Here is a 19,409-nt window from a genome sequence, read left to right on the forward strand (position 1 = left end):
AAACGTAACATGTGCCAAGTTATGTCACTGCAGCCGTTTTAGGTAATATCCATATTCTCGATTGGCGTACTATTAAGTCTGCCGTCGTAAAGTTTTATATAAACATGATCTTAATTAAAGAAACTATAAAAGAAGTCGTTTGGTTTGTATAGTTCTAAGATATAGACTATGACGTTGTTTTATTATGTAGAGTTGCAGACACGTCATACAATAAAAGAGTAGATGCTCCGACTTGTTCTTATTTTCGATTGAATTACCAAGTTTAGTTTATCAAGTTCATTTCTTACAGTTTGAGAGATTTAACGACACAAACGATTTTTATTCTCAGTTTCTGCAACGTTTATGTTGCTCATTGCATGTACTCATGCATCTAAGAAATGATTACGTACTCTAGGTTTTTGAACGAATAAGCTCAGTATCCATTTCAACAATATTTTTAATAGGTTGCCAAAAATTTTACTTGCTTACACTAAGACGATAAAAAACCATTTTTTAAATTAAAGGTACCTAAGACGTCTTTTTAAGCTAATTGATAACAAAGTTTATGGGAAACAATAAATACTTAAATGCATTTTGCAAAAACTAAGAACTTATTTTATTGCTTTCAACCCAAAGTGGACTTTTTCGAAGCCAATATCGAGAAAACCATTACATTTGCAGATTTTCCTTCTATTTTTGAGTATTTTGCGTATCAAACCCGTTTAAATTTATTTATAAACCATTTGAAATTAACCTCTAATGTATTCCAAATGTTAATTTTGGTATAATAACTCAAAGCCAAGACTTTTTTATACTATGAAAGTTCTAATTCACCATTAACGGGCAAAACTGTAAAAGTATTCTATAAAGTGGCGTTTGTGATTCCATGAAGTCCCGAATTTTATCGCTAGATTGAAAGTGACAAAAAATGCACAAAATCAGTTTCAAGTCATCTTGAAATCGAGAAATGGTATGATCACTAGACTGAGTTTTCAACAGAAAAAGCACAATTGCGTTTGAAGTTTCAATGGAAGAGTGAAATTAGAGTTATTAAGGAATCTACCTTATTAAATACATTCGTAAAATCGCGCTTTCTTTCCATAAGGGTAGGTAGAGACCAGAGAATGCCACTGGTAGCTGGTGCCAGAGAATGCGTACGATCCTTACAAACCTCCTCCGCCTCACCCAAATTGATATCTTGTCATACAGGTCAATACAGATAGGATCTTATTGCATGGGACTTAATAACATACATAGTAAATCTAGTAAGATTCACCTTTTGATCTCACGAGACAAAAAAAATACACTCAATATGAGACATTGTTACCGTCATTGTATAGTATTAATCGGAATGCGAAGACGCACACGACGTTTTCATCGGAATTCTAGATTTCTAGAAAAACTATAGAAAAAAGCCTCAAGTTGTAGTAGTATGTAGTATTCTTAGTACAAGCTATCTGTGGACATCCTTACAAGGCTCTGGCATCCAGGACAGGTGACTCAACTCGTGACGTCATCATCACTTATTCCTTTTTGGAGACACTTTATCGCAACAAGAATTTGCACGTGAATGCCTTCAGAGAACCTGTTCTCATCCAACAGTTTTATTACACTAGCTGTGCCTTGCAGTTTCTCTCGTTTATGGTGGTTACCGCATTCCCGTAGGTTGTTGATGTTAGATAACCTTTCTCAAGAATTTAGTTATACAAGAACATTTTGCCAACCCCACTGAGTTCCAGAGGTTTGCGTTAACACAAACTAACAAAATCTCTTCTGCTATAATTACCATTTTGCATTCCCGTATGTTACAAGAGCTTTATAACGTTATTATTATACATTTAGCTTACGTAAAAATACTTTGTTAAATTGATTGGGGCAGGTGTATTTGAAATTACCGCGGTTTTGAAGAAAATATATTTGGCGCAATTTTATATTTGGTGCAATCATCTAATATCAGCTCTTTACTATCTTTCTCTCATGATTATAAATGAAAACAATTTAGTGATCTGTCATTGCTACACCTTCTACCGGTCTAATTATAATGGATAATTTCACAAGTGAAGTAAATATCTTATTATAACATTGCAAATCCAATTAATATAGAGACAATTAATATTATCATTAGATGTTCGAGAATAAAATGTCGCAAAGCGGTCATTAATGTATAGAAGACAATCCCAGGATATAAATCAGTTTAAACTTGCAGCAAGTTATTGCAGTAAAACAACTCAGATACCTACCTTGTTTGTTTATGCATTAATATTGCCTAATGTAGAGCCTTGCAATAATATTACTTGATGTATTCGTAAGTGTATGCCTAACCCTAACAACTATCATGTAATTTGCTACTTATAAGATTAGAAATCGCTAGCATTTAAACAATACAATATAATAAATTGTTATCTTTCGGGATCTCAACAAATAAAAATGGCATATTATAAAAAAACAAAGTTAATTCACACACAATAACAACTATTGACGTTACATTTAACCGCAAAAAATATAACAAGAAGAGAGTTACGAAAGTATAACAATTTATTAGAGATTGTTGGTCTGACTTACTTCTTCAGCATGAAAGCCTTGCTGAGTTCCTTGAGGACTGTGGAGACGATGGCGCCGGCGGCGGGAACTGCCAGCACCGAGGCGTCCATGCAGGCCGAGAGCGCGGCCGGGGCCAGCACGCCGAGCCGGCTCAATCTCGGGTTATCCTTCGACATCACTACTTACACCCTAGACCGTCCGCGAGAACCGTCTACTAGTCGTAAATTAGAGGAGCGCGCGACCGTAACCGCTCAGCGATCCGCTTCGCACGCAACTTGACAGTTGAATGCGGTACTGGCGCCGTGAGAGTGCGCGGGCGCAGGCTGCGCGGCCGCCGAGTGGTGGACGTGACGCCCTTACTACGGCGCGCCCGGTCCGGCCAGTTTACTAACAAATGCATGCGTGGTGGGGACTTCCAGGTGCAGATCTCTCGGAGATGTCCACTGCGTTACGCTAACCACGTAGCTATGCGGTGGAAATGAGTAAATCTATAGTCCTCGCTAACGTCATAGCACTAATTATAATCTAAGCGAGTATCATTGGTATTATTAGACGGATTTTTATTATGAGGAACTTTAGTAATGTCGTACAAACTTCTAAAGCTTGACAAAAATGAATGATAGAGCAGATACCAAACAGATGAACATATTCTGTCGCAAGATATTCTTATATAAAAATACATATTATTATCCAATTATACATGAATAGTAGGTATAGTAACTATGTAATAACTTGTAATACCCGTAGCCAACGGTTAAATCAATCAAATAACGTGAATCAGATAGTATTACTATAATTTGTATTTATACGTCATGTGACCTTGGGTTTTTTTTATATATTTCTTGTTAAATATAAATATTGAAGGAATAAAAACTGGTCTTGTTAGATAAAAAAAGTAGTGACCGTTATAATGTTTAGGTAGTTGAAATCCCCAAATAAAGTTTATCGGAAGATGCAGATACAGCAGGGAAATATGGTGACAAAATTTTCCGTGATACTATAATCATTTTCCGTTCTTCTTATCCGTCGTACGGGTTATCCTCGCGTTGAATGAGTTTTAAGAAATTGTTGAATAGTCATAAGATAGATATCCTACATCCAGACCAAATATTAATCTAATGTAACTGTAAGAAACTCACTGACTCTATAATGAATGCGGGTCGGACCCCGTTCTTGCGCCGGGGCGTCGTCAACGTCTGGTCAATTTGCATGCGTTAGCTAGCCCGCTCTTGTTGGTACTACTACCCATTTCATTTTAAGATAAGGAAAAAAATGGAAAGCACCTTTGTAGTTAACAAAACATAGAGAATTGTAAGTTATACATGAGTGATACTGATACAAGTTGCATGCATAACGTTTGTATCAACCAGAATGAACATTGAATGTTTGAAATAACTTACTTATTAGCTAATAATTATTTTTTATTATTTAAGATGTTCTTGATTACCTAGGGGTTCGCGGCCTGGCAAAGGATATGAGATCATCAACATTTGCGCGTGAAAGGCACACTACACGAAACGTGAAAACTCTTTTCATATGGCACTAGTGCTTTTTATTCCATAGAAATCAACTAGGAAACTCGTGCTAGGCTCAACTATTGTTCAAAAGCGTACTAATATAAAGCCCTAGCTCCATTGCGGCACATTAGCTAGTACTTAGTATTGGTTGTTTAAACAAGAATTCTATTGTTTTATTATTGCATGGCCGTGGAGTTAATCGTGCTATTAGTGAGCCAACATAAACTACGTATTAGTGTTTCTATTCTAACATAAATCAATGGTTTTAATATCTTACTGATATTTAAGGTTGCTTTGTTGAAATTGACGTAAACTGGTAAGATTATTCACCTATCACTAGCCACTACATGTTATAAAACAATGCAGCAATTGCCGCGTGTATATGTCCGCGATAAACCTAAAACTTTATGGAGGGATTTTCATGAACTTTGCACCAGTAGATAGAGTTGTTATTGAAGAAGGGTTAGATTAACTCGGTGTAGCTCGGGCAAAGTCAGGATGAACCGCTAGTAGGTAACTTATAAAAAGGATGAGTAAAATGTGTGAAGCCTATTGATTTATTGCATCAAGAGCTTGAAACTTTAACGCGCTTCTGCTCTTACGAAGGGCACTTCCTTCAGACTTAAAGTATGTATTTTTATCTCCTTTTAGATGCGCCACACCTCCATATCCTATGGAATTATAGTAATGTGTCATCGTGAAGATCATAATAAATATTACCAATGCGTCATACCCCCTGTATATACGTCACCACACAAACATACGTCAGAGTAGGAAAATAGGACCCTCCTTACCATATATTAACATCAGTAACATCAGTAAAGATTGACATTACCGCAAAAGCATAATTACTAGGAAGTCAATGATACTAATAAATATCTTTTAAGTTGGGTCTTCGTGAGAGGAGCCGAGCACGAGCGGGGCACAATTAAAGAATATTTGGACTTTTGTTGCTCAATAATGGTTAAACATTTTTTACCAATTATCCCACACATTCACAGTCAGTTACAAAAATCGCTTCATAGTTTCAAAATCACTTTATGAGGATTTTTTTATAAATACCTGAACAAAATCAGATAAAATTCGTTACAATAAAAAGTTTGAATCAGTGTCACATGTTTTTTCGATGAAATAAGCCTGCATCAGAATATAGAGTTTCGTAAGAATATTTCGTTCAGCAACTTTTGGAGCCGGCTGTAATTTATACTTTTTTTAAAATTTAAAGCTTAAATATTATGGTTGACGCCGCGGACGCAGGCAGGAACATGTGGCATAACGTTTTGAAGTTAATACCAACGTTTCAAGTCGCGGCAGTGTGTCTCTGTTGCGTGCACAGCAGCCTCTTACCAAGGCTCGCAAATGTTTCCTCATAAACATTACATGAAAAAGGCGTTAAGATTACCTACACTCTGACAAACCTACTTCTGTAATAATTAGGTACCCTTTTATTTAAAACCTGCTTAGTGACGATTGAATTATTTTTTCTTAGAGTGAGACTGTTTATTATTGATTAAAGATTGTGTTAAACCTTCTGACATAAGGTCACCAAAATCTTAACACTATACAATGTTCCCATATACTTACTGACAACCAAAACTGGCGAATGTTGCTAATTCACTTAAAATGGACTTAACTGTTTTTTATACTAAGCACCTCGTTTGTTAACGCATACACAGTTTGACTCATTTGACGAAGCATTTTATTCACAGAGCCCACTGAACACACGATTCTCATTCTGAATAAGTGAATGAAACTACTACATTTTCGACCCAATTATTCACAAAATCAATAATTCATCTCTGCACCGGTCACTGAGCGGCGCTTGCACCTGGGGATTACAAAAACGCCGACAAAAGGGATAATCCATATAGCCATCTCGTTTTCCCGTATAGCTTGTTCCCATTCACTCATGGCGTCATACTACCCCTATGGCGGCTCAGTCAAAGCGCGCGCGTCGGTCATTTCAGATGGGTGATTTATTACTTCCTGTCATCTCGGTTTTTCATAACCGTTTGTGCGATTTTCAGTGTATTATAAGACTATCTCCTTGAGAGTATTGTCAATCAGTTTTCAGTACCAATTAGATATATGATAGTGAGGTTTTATACCTATATTGGAAGAAGGTTGATTACGAGAAGTTATTGTTATATTTATTGGTGAAAATACAAGTATGCAATTTGCGCTTGCGAATTTAACGAAGTGCACGGGCCCGTTCCGCTCGCAGTGGAAACCGGGCATTTTTATTGTTAATGCAAATAGGAGTGAAGTGAAATGAATATGTGCATAAGTGTCCGTGAAATATGTGTATCTAAATACAAGAGTTATAACGGTGGTGGAACGGCGTGATGCCTTCGTCGGCGTCGCGTCGTCTCGTCGCTGCACGCTGCGTTCGCATCGCGATGCATCAGTATGTATTTATTTTTAGGCCGGAGTTCCCGAGGGCTTCCACGCAAACGAAGTCGTTGGTAGCTTTCATAAATTTATTGAACAAGCTGATAAAACGCTCGGCAACGTTACTGCCTATTACTGTTTTCTTGTGTTACTCTCCCCGGAAACCCATGGGAATTTTCCAAGACGATAAGAGTATAAAGTAACATCAAACGAACTAGCCTAATACAAACATACAGCATTATATTCCTCTGGGATTAAATACGTGCAAACCAACGACCCTGCCGCCCATTACTGCCTCATTTACAGCAATAATCTCTTAACCTTATAAGGCACAGGAAATGACAAGCGAAACGTCTTCATCAAGTTAAAAAACCGTTATTTAATGTGGACATTGACTAAGTCTCCGTGTGACGAGTATTGTGTCCATCAAAAATATTGGATTAACTGTAATCACTGATCGTTGACTTCTAGACCTACTATTTGTAATTATCCATATTATTGCCGTCGTATAATGAAAGGCGTAGGCTTTTTCATTTATAATATTCATTGTACATGACATGGTTTTATTGCCCACAATGTATACATGATTAAAGTACGGTTTCGCCGTGAATACTTAATTAATAATAGTACTACTACTTCTGGATAAGTTTCAGATAGCTTATCAGACGGAATATTGACAATAGTTTCTAAAGATTGATGTCACTTTATCTAGCTGATGGGTTATCTGATGGTTATCTGACACTTATTCACTTTGTGACACTGGCCCTATGGCAATTGTTCGACAAATTTATGCATTGAATGTAATCCCTAAACTTGTTCCATTTACAATCCTTTTAAGGTACTTCCTTGAAGATCTATGAACAATGCTCTGCTCAGGATTTGATCCAGGAACTTCTCAAAAACAGGAACTCCCGCCATATTTATATCCTTGAACAATAAAATATCACATTCATATGCGAAAACTGTAAATTACTTAAACTGTACTAAGTCAGCTAGCTACTACAGAGCAATGAACTCAGGCGAATAAAAATACAACATGAAAATGAATATTCGAGTAAAGCCATAATGTTTCATCATCACTGGCATCCCACCCTCCCGAATTTAGAGTTGCAGTGGATGGAGAAAAGTTAAGAATAATAAAACATGTGCGAAGTCCCGCCCACTAAGTTTCTTTGCCTACATCTTCTCTCAAAATATAACCTACCATTCTTCTAAATTTTATCCACATCGGAACAGCTATCGTGATTTAAAATACCGACAAACAACCACTCACAATTACTAAATTAATTAGTATGAATAGACACAATGTTGTCAATGAAATACGTGTCAATTAAAGACTAAAAACATGAAACCTTCAGGCTATTTCAGATTACTAGGTATCTTGCAACGATACATAATGTAGTGAAGTATTATACCTAAAATTACTATTTATGCTCTATTATAATTACAAAACATTGTGTATACTAACGGATGGCCACGATAACTAAGAGAAACCTGGTTAGTTTTGAAATGAAGGAAGTCAGCGCGGTTTATATCACTTTGATTTGATCAAACTCTTCTCTACTCTAACTTTACGTTATTTTAGTAAACGCACTAAAAACTAAATACCGGTATTAAATTTTATTTTGCTGTCTAAGCTTTGCTAACAAATAATATTGTCAGCCTACAGTAGTAAACCAACCTAAACTATTTCTATAACCATAAAAAAACGTCCATCCATAATCCAATATATGCTACTACTCTGTGGCGCGGTCAGTAGTGTATCCGATTGTTGATCATGAGGTCTCGTTTTTGATTCGCGGATCGGGCAAAGTATTTTTCTATTTCTCCATTTTAGTCCGGAGTATGGCTTAACGCGCTCTGTAAATGGCGATAGACTCGGCCCATATTAAATAAGACTGACGTTGTTAATGGGGAAACGTTTGTATATTTCATACAACTTACTACCCCTTCGGGGATAACAGGCGTGATATTACATATGTATAGTACGCTGCTACACCACAATACGGATGAAGTAAACAAATATTCATTAGGCCGGCGCTACATGAAGTTTGGTTCGTCAGCCACCCAGTAGGTAACCATATGACATCAGGGCCGCGTGCACAGCATACGTTATGTCTGCATGAGCAAGTGGATCCTGCTGTGAATAAGGCATCTGTGGCTGAAGGTCAAAGGTCACGTGCCCTCTGGCGTGCACCTCCTTATCTAGATGGTACTCAATTATGGATGAGCTTTCAATATTTGCGGCGTAGTTTACGGTGACTGGGTAATGCGGTGATCAGTAGTATTTCCATGCCAATGTAAATAGGTATCATTTAAGGTGTTCTTGTAAGAAATTCTCTTCGCTCATAAATAAAATTGGGGAAATACGAATCCACGTGTAAGCAACTCAGCCTTTCTTCAATAAAAAATGCTTTTTGCATTCGTTAGAGTTCCTATTGTGTATTTTTGTCATTTCATGCTGTGGGAATCTGCTTATGATAAAAATCTATCTTTTCTAAAAATATTTCTTTATGCGTATATTATGATTCAATCAATTTTTGAAAATAAATAAATAATATCATGTTATAAATCGTACAGTTGTAGCATCACAAAACTATCAGGCGTATTCTAAAGTTTTCCTTTTAATTGCTCTTTTGTTGAGGATACCGGACTATTATTGTTGTTTTATGCATAAAAAAAGATATAGACGAACAACGCCTTTATTATTAAAAATAAATTACCTACATAATAATACTGATCAACAATATTAAGTTCTAACTACAAGTGGTTGCTCTCTCGTGGCGTAATTGACTCTGACACGGGAAAGCTATGTTCCAACTCCTTCAAATCTATTTCATCGATCACTTGCATCTTAGGGAAGGTCCAGTCTAGGGACTTGGCCTTCCTTCGTCTTTCACAGTTCTGTTCACCGATACGTTGCAACTGTTTGCGGTACACTGTATACACCCAGTCATCAGAATTAGACCGTTTCTTGTCCGAGCGTCGACTATCCTTTCCTGAAATAGAATTCGTCAGGTTGAGGAAACTCGGTCTACCCGACAGTTGGCCCAGTTGTCGTCTTTGATACCTCGTGCTCGTCAAGTTTCCTCTCTCGATCTCTTCTCGTCTTGCCAGCCAGTAGTAATGCGTGATGGGGTCCCGCGGCCCCCAGTGACGAGACGGCTTGAACGATGACTTCAATTTCTGCGGAACAAGCGGTGTTTCCTCTAAGACAGGAAGTACTGATACATTCTACACATGATCCTAGACAAGGTTGCGACCATCAAAATAATTAAAGCAGAAGGAAAAGTATATCGACGCCCCCAAGGAATAAACCGGTATTATACTATTACCGACTTTTTATTGTTATTACATTTTCGGTATCTATGGGTGTGAATACACCTATACAATTTTTTTCAGATTTTTTCTCCCAAAATTTTCAATGATTTCCGTTATGGCATGTTTGTTCCATGGATTCTTTTTTATTTTTATTTACGTGAAAAATACCGCTATACCTTATTACAAATTAAATTATATGCCCAAATTTCGGTAAAGAAATATTACTGTAAAATATTCCCTAATTTCTTCTGGCTAACGCGATTACGGGTTTATTCTCGTAAATTTTTAGGCCGACATTTTCGGTAATACTCTATTACAGTAATCATTTGAGACCTTAAGATATGTATTGGCGTTAACTGGCCCGCGCTCGACGAATCAAGAACATGTCGCTACATGTAATGCACATTACTCACACCGAGACAAATACAGGGCGTACGCGATAACTGTTACAATTATTTACACTTCTATGGTTATTAATTTTTCACCGTAATAAGTCGGTAACTGAATATTACAATCACCCTCTGTAATGTAAAAACACGTTCGATAATTCAGTAAACTTATATTATGTCTATGATTCTTAAGAAATTCACAAGAATAACTCGGTAAGTAAACATTGCTGGAATAATATTAATAAGTGAAGATCCTAATATATCATTACCTTTAAAAGTGTTTGAAACCATTTTCGGTATTATGTATTTTGGCGATTTACTAATCCTGTGTATATACAATAATTTCACAGGTTATGTTTAACTATTAGAAAAAAAATTAGCTTTCCCTCCATATGACAATGTTGTCATAATTACCTTTTATAGAAAAGTTATACCTGAAAAACACTAAAACATTTCTCCTGTAAAATTAGATTTTTGCGATTACCGGTTTATTCCTTGGGGGCGTCGATATTAGATCGCTTAGGGAAATATATTAGCATTCGCATATTGTTGTGCGCGAGCATGAACCTATTATCTACTGATGATACGTTTCCTTTACAATTTACATTATACGAATTCTAAATATGTAGTATTAGGAGCGCTAAAGTGCTATCATCGTCCGCTGAATGTTGCTATTAAAAGCCAATTATTTGCGTTATTTTAATTTAAGGGTGAAGTAAAAAGTATAAAGGTATAGTAAATATTATAGTTTCCTAGAAATATAACTGGTGCAATTGTTATTTTTAGAATAGTAACGCAAGGCAGAATTTAATTATTTCATATTATTATAAGATAATAAAAAAGAAAAAAGAGAAAGAAGGAAAGAAGATTCAGACGACATAAAAAAACATGCATATAACACAACAAAATAATACAAATCGATTTTTTGTAGAAATACATCTAAAACAAAAACTAATTGTAAGTATTAGGGACCACTGTGTGTGTACACTTAAAATGTGTGTAATACTTAAATAAAAACCATGCTTAAACAAATATAATTCGCCAAAATTATAAGCATTCAGCAATTCAGCATTATAAAACTTTAAAGTATACAATAACGCTCCGCGTAGAAGGTATTTTAAAAGCGCATATTATTGTATTCTTCTTTACTTAAGAAACTAAATCAAACAGTTATATATTAGAATACGATAATTAGCGCAAACACGCAGTTTACGCGTTAATTCCCGTATCCTTATTTAACAATATAATATTCATGCAACACGAAAGTTTAAAAGTTATCATAAAAAGATTAAATTAATCAAACAAGCCATAAGACGTTCGTGCGCAACCATCGTAATTCTTACCGCTATGACATCGTACTGAACTTGTCTCGCGACGGCCACGCCGGCGAAGATCAGGAACACAACGGTAGCAAGGACCCCTGCAAGGAGCACGCCAAGGGCGGCCCATGGCGCCTCGGTCCAGTTGACGCCGTGCACGTAGAACATTGTCACCCACCACAGAGTGAACGGTGCGATGATGCCGGGCGCCGCGCACCAGCCTAGCACCCAACACTTCGCCAACTCGTTACCAGTTAGGAACTCCACGTCTTCTACTAAAGCTTTCCATCCTGGAATTTTTAACATAAAATGTTATTAGCGTGTAAAAAACCCGGTTTATTTAATTGTGTTTGCTTATACCGTGTTATTGTCATAGACAACATTTTATTAATTGTTGAGATATTTGTGTTTTCGCGTTTTATTTTAACTGCTCAGTTATCGACAAAAAAATGTTTCTTTAATAACGATCTGTGTTATGACAAGTCAATATACCAAATAGTTTTCGTACTGGGTCTAATTGAAATAAAATCTAGTAAGAGTGCGTGGTATCCACTTGTAATTGCCCGTCCAGTCACCCGTAAACCTTAGTCAACTAGTAAGCAGTCCGGGATATTCGAAGAAACGACGAAACAAAAAGATGGATGCACACTGAACGTTAGCCGCCGGTCTTATCAATCGAGCTCTTGTCTTGTATATAGGTGCATCATTGTGATCGAGACAAATTAGTTGCTAAAATAATACTAGCATCTTACCATACAAAAAGACGAATGCGAGTATCTCAAGCAAGGTGGCGAAGCTGACGAGCATTGGGAGTACGTAGTCATCAAGCACGGTGATGGCGTCCATGCGTAGAGCCAATACTCCGAGGCTCACGCCCGCCCCCACCAGTGACCCGGCCACGGACACCAGGCGCCAGCGCAAACCGCCGATGCGACGGAAACGGTCGTAGATCGGGAACAGGAGAGACAGCTGAAATATGCGAAAGAATTTGGTACAGAAAAATTTCATAGAAATCCTTACCCTCATGATTCGATTTTATGTCAGTTTTCTTAATCCAAGTCATAAAGTGTCGTGAGTTTTAACAAAATCCATTCATATCATGTTTTGCGCGAAAGGGTAACCAATAACCATATCACGATGATAATATTTATATAAAGTAATATGTTTTGCTCTACGAAAACTTTTGAATGCGTTAAATTTTTTGACTATCTTGCCTAATACTGGCTCCAAAAATTTTACTCGAAGCCAAGTAGGTACTGTGGTAACTTTTCCTCGATGTCTTAGTGATCTATATTTGTTGTTATTTTCCGAAAGTTATTAAAACACTTGCTAAGCTTACCATTGAGATGAATCCCGAGAGTATTAAAATGAGGAACATGATAAGAGGCCAGCTGAGGTCAGTGGCGGGCTCCTCGCCAACTTTGTACGCTTCAATCAGAACTGCGAACACGCCTGTGTCCTTGTCCGCGCCGCTAATCGCGTACCAAAACAATAGACCCACCCAGGTGGATATTATATTCGCTCCTACGAACGCCAAAGCTGTCCTGGAAATTGATTAGCAAATATTTAGCTTCAAATACTTATTTTAGTAGTCTCTTCTCAGGCATATTGTTGTTAGACAAATAAACATTATTATTAATTAACAATAACTGAAAATTAACTAAACCGGGGTTTAGTTATTAAACTTAAATTGGCAATAAACTCCTTTCCAAATAAGTAGTAAAACTGTTTAGTAAGTAGTAGTAATAAGTTTCCAGCTAAGTAAAAACTTACCGTCAAACACGTATCGTGTAAAATCCAACAGAATTAACTTGCAGTTACTGCCACTTACTGCCTCCATTTTAGTCAATAAATAGGGACGAGAACACGAACAAAAATATCTAGAGTCGGCACAAAGTGTTATTTGTTTATCTTCCATCTGATTCGAATGTCAATTTCATCTGACGTTCATAGCTAGTTTATGGGCACATCCTGTGATTTATGAGCCTGCGAGAGAAGGGGATTGGTTCCTAACTTTTTAAATTGCGGGTTTCGGGACCTCGGTGTTTGAGTAACTAATTTAGTCGGTTCATAACGATTTTATAAACAATGGCAAGTTAAGTGGCAAAGTTGTATTAATGGTTATAAAAGTTGAGATTTAAGCACAGGGTACAGTGATACGTTTGTATAGGGATTCTGTATTCCAGAACTCTTTTTGCTATCGTTACGTTGTGAAGTACCTAGGTTTTAAGCAAAACTTTTATTCTGTAACTGGCATTTATTGGTATGTAATAAACGTTTTTTAGTATAGTTGAGTTAAGACTTTTGTAGCCTGCAGGGCATTATCATGTTAAGCATTACTCACCATTGTACATTCGTATTAACATAAACAGCGTCTCCCGCAGATATGAGGTAGCCACCAGCGATCTGTGTGGTGAGTAGCGCTTGTATGAGCGCACTGTGCCAAATGCCAGGCTCCACAAAGTTGCGCCAGTCGCTCGCCTGTATGAAATAGGCCAAGTTGCCCTTGTTCCCGACACACGACACTGTGACTACAGCGAGAATGATCACAGCCGGCCCCAACACGTACAGTATCCGTTTCATTAATTTTACCGGATTGTAAAAACTGGAAATGAACAGTTACCAAAAAAATCGGAAGTTTATATAATATCTGGAAAATGTGCCCGGTAGCTTACAGCTTTACATGGTTTCGTGGATTAACACAACACGTATTGACATCCTTGAAAATCTCAAGCCGTAGTTTAATCAATTTATGTTTGTTAAGTACTTACATAAAAGGAAAAATGATCCATAATACTAAAACAATCAACGCTACTGCTAGGTAATACTCCGGCTTTTCGCTAACAGGTGCCATGAACGTCTCTCTGCAAACCAACGATAAAAGATATAAGTAACAGCAAAAAAAGCCTTACAAGATACATGTTTAATATATAGTTATTAATTATGCTGTTAATAGGAAAGAAAGTTACTAGAATCTTTGAAACACCGCTAAGACGATAAAAGTTTTAACTATGCTCAATATATGTACCTAAGTTCTAAGTCAAGCTCAACTAAAAAGTTAGGTTAATTGATAATTAAAACTTACTTGAGACATGCAGATGCGTTGAGTGAACTCACATATTCATCCTGAAAACCATCAAAATGCGAATTAGCTAACAATTTAAACTATTACCTAAAATATATTATATATGTATATTATGTATACAGGGTGTAACAGACAGGCTACCGAAAACGAAAAAAAAATGATTCTAGACATGATTCTGGTGCTTATGGCGTTGAAAATTTTCATCGCTTTTTTCATGATTTTTCCGATTTTTTATGCGTTTTTTTTATTTTTTTTCGGTATTATTTCGTTAATACTACACAGTGCAACATGAATATGAGAAAAAATCCGTCATATTACTGTTTTTCACAAAAAACAGCAATGGATTAAAACAACGTATAAATTCGCTATCAGCTGTCCGCGGCCAACGACACCGCGCCGGCGGCGGCCGGCCGCGACGGTCGACGTACCTACGCGCGCCACACAGACACGATTACGCACACAGCTGTCAGCCTCACTCTCACTAGTATGCAGCGTTACTTAGTATTTGTTCTTCTACGTTAAAAATGAAAATGACATAATTATCCCGCTCTCCGATAAAAGGTACATTAATAAGATTTAAAATGTGTGATATCTTATTATTATTACACGTACAAATACATACAGAACGACAAAAAATCCTATTGATATTCTTTAGCACTATAAAAATCTCTAATAAACAATTTAACAAGTATTGTCGCTTTGTTCTTGCAAACTTATTATTCTATTCGATATTTACACGCTCATTCATACAAGCGCGGTGCGACTCGAAAAGTAGATGGCCGTAGTGACGCGTGACGCCGCGACCGCGCGTGGATGTTACATAGATGGGATGCGACAAAATGAATGCTAAGTAATTCTCCGGGGATAATGAATTATGATAAGTTAGTTTCTCTGATAAGAATATTAATGGATATTGATTGTTATCATTGTTATGTACTTACATTTTTTATGGTTTAATTAAATAAACGTTTCGTGTTTATTTTATTTACTTTAATCTGATTTTATGTTATTAAATATCAAAGTAGGTATTTTAAACTTACATCAATAATGTTTGTAATGTTATTCGGTATTTGAATAAAACTACAATGCAACGAGTAACAACTGTGACAAGTAAAAATAGTACCTAATGCCACATCAATATTTTATTCAATCTGATCTCTCGCTGGGATCCTAACTCATCGCTCGTCACCAAATCGGCGGCGCGCGCGCGGACGGCGCGGAGGGAGCGGGTGGCGCGGGCGAGGGGCGGTGCGAGTGAGCGGAGAGGCGCCCGCGCCGGCGGCTCTCTTTGATAGTTCGAGCAATTCGCTCGCGGAAGACGGAAGCTCTTCACCGGTGTCGTTCGTTATGTCCTATTCGTCGTGTCGTGTGTGAACTGTTGTTTATTATTACTTGTTATTGTTTCGGTTTTGAGTTGTTAGTGTTTTTATTGTTATTATTTTTGTTGTTATTGTTTTCGAAGTGCAGTTGTGTTCGTAAATAGGAAGAAATGTTGATGTGCTATGTATGGTGAAGCACGTGGAAGTGCACGGCGTGCTCAGCACCTGTACGTCCGGATCCAAAGGTACCTACTCAAACTCTCGCCATACACCAGGTATTTGCGTGTTGATAGACATTGATAACAATTCGTTATAGCACTTTCTTATTATTGGTTACATTTTGCTATTATTGTTTGATTTCACGTAAGCCAAGTAGATATCTACCTACTTACAATTTTACTATGAGCTATTGTAACATACGAGCGTACTTACGATACCTACCATAAACGATACATGAGATTGTTATCTAATAATACATACTAGTGAGCGCATAGACGTGGTGGTACGCGTACGTACCGCTGATTGTTGGCAGCTCCTCGCATGATCAATTATTGTATCAACCACATTGTAAAACTTTTGGCGACTGAAAAGAGTGGCCGTGAGTTTCTCGCTAGCTCTTCTCATAAGGCTCTACCCCCTTTCCGAGCTAGTGGTAGATTCAGTAATTGTAACGACTATCGTAAGTGTCAACATTTGACCTAAATGAATAAATGATTTGATTTTGATTTTGATACCTACGACGCGTCGCGACATGTCGTCGCTCAGCGCGCCGCCGCCGCCAGAAATCTCGTAGGCATGCGCGGAGATATATCGCGTTGTTCACTATACATTGAATGCTCAAAAATGACTAACTCGGGAACCAATCATTTCCGAGAAAAATGGTTGAAGTAAATTTCGCGCATTTAGTGTCACAAAATTAACACTGAAGTTTTCGGTTAACCGTCGTTTACACCCTGTATATTCAACGTAGTTTTAAACGCAAATACGCTTGTTTATATACCGGAATCCAGTTGTCGAATAATAAAGTTATTCTATAAAGAATAGAAGACTAACTATCTAGATAATTGAATAGATCAAATGCTTAGCTATCAAGTTAATAAAATAATAAAATATTGTGAATCGTAGAAGTCTCGCTAGCAGTTGTACTATAGCTAAGTTCAAAACATTCTTTCAAACATTCTCGTTTGTGCACTTTTCAGGAGCCATATTTTAGCAGTAACTTTTAGTACCCATTCGTGTTTAAGTGACTAACATTTAAGTGCTATCTTTTGGCAATAACTCTCAGCAGTTTTAAATCAACTAGTGGTCGCTTAGCAGCATGAACTTTACCGAAGCATGCAGATCTAAATACATTATTCTTTTATAAATTATATCTTTACGTATCTTTTGAATATGCATTTATTCATTACAAATTTCGCAGTCCCTATCTACGTGTTCAATACAATGAGATTTAAAGAGATTATTTGTGGTGTTATTACACAATAAGGCATAGGTAACCATACTTACTTCGTTAAGCACCAGGTCGATGCAGCCCCAGAACGGCAACGAGTTGCTGATGGTGAAGAGAAAGTAGGATGTCGTCAATGATAGGAAGATCATTGAGTAAACGGCGCTCAAGAATGAAATGAGCAGTCTCAGATATCCCACACCTGAAATAAAAATGGCTTTCCTGAAGAGAATCTAAACTAATATAATAAAGCTGAAGAGTTTGTTTGTTTGTTTGATTGTTTGTTTGTTTGTTTGTTTGAACACGCTAATCTCAGGAACTACTGGTCCGATTTGAAAAAATCTTTCAGTGTTAGATAGCCTATTTATCGAGGAAGGCTATAGGCTATATAACATCACGCTACGGTCATTAGGAGCGGAGAAGCACCGAAACATGTTACAAAAACGGGGAAAATTTTGACCCATTCTCTTAGGTGACGCAAGCGAAGTTGCGCGGGTCAGCTAGTGTTTAATAATAATAACTTTAAGTATCAATTATAATTAGTAATGAACATTATACATTTAGTTTGACTTGACTTTAAAGATATTATCGGTCCATCTCAATGACTAACTACGATCGACAATCAATTCTTCCATTGTTGGAGTACAACTCATATTAATTGGTAACGGTTCTTATGAGAACAACATCGAACGATAAACATGAAACCGCGCAAATAATACTATAGCCATACAACCATATGAAGGAATGTTTAACCTTTAAAGAAAGGCACCGCTCTCCATACCCCCACGGGATCTTGTTGGCTGAGTTGTCCCACGGCTAGCTGCAGCAGGGACAGTGGAAGCGCGACACCGATCATAGCAGCCGTGACAGCCAGCCCGTACTGCACTCCGCCGTGGGTGAACGCTCCACGAGGGGTTCGCCAGCTCGCGTTCAGGCTCACCGCCACCGCTGTCGTGCATAAGTGTGCTCTAACCAGCCGCCAGTTCATCCATTCCTGAAATTAAATGCGCTATATCAGCCCCAGGACGTTGGCCACACGTTACCACAGAGGAAAGCCCATTCAGCTAGAACATTACGACATCCACACGTTCTTTACAGGCGCACGCGCCGGATTTGTGTACATACGATTGATAGATTGATCTCTAAGGATTTGCTTATTTATTAATTGTACAACATTTAGGTAAAGTCTATTCTCTATAGTAAATAGCGGTATTAATCGGGTCTAGAAGGCAATTACACATATCACGGACTTTCACGAAAATGTATTTATAAATCTTTAAATTTACCGCACTTAGCAGTAACATGCACAATAATAGACATTTATCACATATCGTAAACGAATGACAATGTTAATTTGAAACGATATCTGTATTTAATTAATACGTCTTAAATCACAAAGATCGTTTGTATACAGCAATGGTAAGGTCCCCGTGGCATTTTACTTGTTTACATACTTCATACGTGTTATCAAAATGTAACCGATTTTGAATAAGTACACGTTATTTTAATATGTACCTACTTACTAAGGTAATCGAAAACCTTGATAGATTATACAGTTGTTCTAAGAGTGACCGTGCTCAATTTGTATTATATAGCAGCAAAAATTAAAGCACATAACATATAAACAATAAAAAGACTCACCTTTAACTTATAGGATTCAAACATCCTAATCCAAAAGTATTTCGTGTAACCGTTATTTCCACATAACAGAGCACGGCTACGTTTTGTTCGATATCATCACTGTTGACATAATAACACTGCACCAGAGCTGGCGATACAAGATTTTGCAACGCTCTAGATAACCTGGAGATAATATACCATATCTATTTGAGGACAGAATCGATCTGTGAAGGCGAGTTATCAACGCGACACACACTCTCAAGTGGACTCCGAATGTGCTATTTGTTGTTATCGCAGTTCGAGCAGCGACCAAGTAGCGTCTTTACAATCAAGATGCCTTTGACTCACGTACAGGAATTTACAAATCAATAATAGATATTTATACAATGCTACAATGGCTATTTACTATTTATAAAAACTGACCTTTTGTGTGTAGATCTTAAGGTAAATACTCATTATCTAACTGAATGTTGGCAGAGAT

At 37.2% G+C, this 19,409-nt stretch overlaps 2 protein-coding genes across 4 annotated transcripts in view; both read right to left on the reverse strand.

The window, feature by feature from the left end:
* Nucleotides 1–2,947, reverse strand: part of LOC142986480 (tyrosine-protein phosphatase non-receptor type 11-like) — a 77,695-nt gene extending 74,748 nt beyond the window's left edge. The window contains exon 1 of one of the 2 annotated variants that reach the window (XM_076134995.1): nt 2,542–2,947. In XM_076134995.1, the coding sequence (XP_075991110.1) occupies nt 2,542–2,696 (155 nt within the window). In that variant the 5' untranslated portion in view covers nt 2,697–2,947. The remainder of the gene's footprint in view (nt 1–2,541) is intronic. The other variant, XM_076134996.1, reaches the window with a different exon arrangement.
* A 6,169-nt stretch (nt 2,948–9,116) lies between these two features.
* On the reverse strand, nt 9,117–19,149 carry LOC142986359 (sodium- and chloride-dependent neutral and basic amino acid transporter B(0+)-like). 2 transcript variants are annotated; one of them, XM_076134817.1, is made up of 11 exons: nt 18,950–19,149; nt 18,062–18,302; nt 17,368–17,510; nt 14,543–14,583; nt 14,229–14,321; nt 13,802–14,062; nt 12,797–13,001; nt 12,210–12,426; nt 11,482–11,747; nt 9,499–9,614; nt 9,288–9,427 (listed from the first exon to the last, which is right to left on the reverse strand). In XM_076134817.1, exons 1-11 carry the CDS (start codon nt 18,971–18,973, stop codon nt 9,418–9,420), a joined length of 1,617 nt encoding a protein of 538 aa, XP_075990932.1. In that variant the 5' UTR covers nt 18,974–19,149; the 3' UTR covers nt 9,288–9,417. The 2 variants fall into 2 exon arrangements, with proteins under 2 accessions (XP_075990931.1, XP_075990932.1); XM_076134816.1 differs by having other exon boundaries at nt 9,117–9,614.
* Between the last annotated feature and the right edge of the window lie 260 nt (nt 19,150–19,409).

Source organism: Anticarsia gemmatalis, chromosome Z (genome assembly GCF_050436995.1).
Source record: "Anticarsia gemmatalis isolate Benzon Research Colony breed Stoneville strain chromosome Z, ilAntGemm2 primary, whole genome shotgun sequence".
NCBI lineage: Eukaryota > Metazoa > Arthropoda > Insecta > Lepidoptera > Erebidae > Anticarsia > Anticarsia gemmatalis.

Coding starts and splice junctions, on each gene's coding strand:
- LOC142986359 (XM_076134816.1), bottom strand. CDS start 18,973: ATGTTTGAATCCTATAAGTTAAAG. Junction 14,063..14,228: donor TGGATCATTTTTCCTTTTAT/GTAAGTACTTAA, acceptor GTTCATTTCCAG/TTTTTACAATCCGGTAAAAT. Junction 12,427..12,796: donor TCTCGGGATTCATCTCAATG/GTAAGCTTAGCA, acceptor CGCATATTTCAG/CTGTCTCTCCTGTTCCCGAT.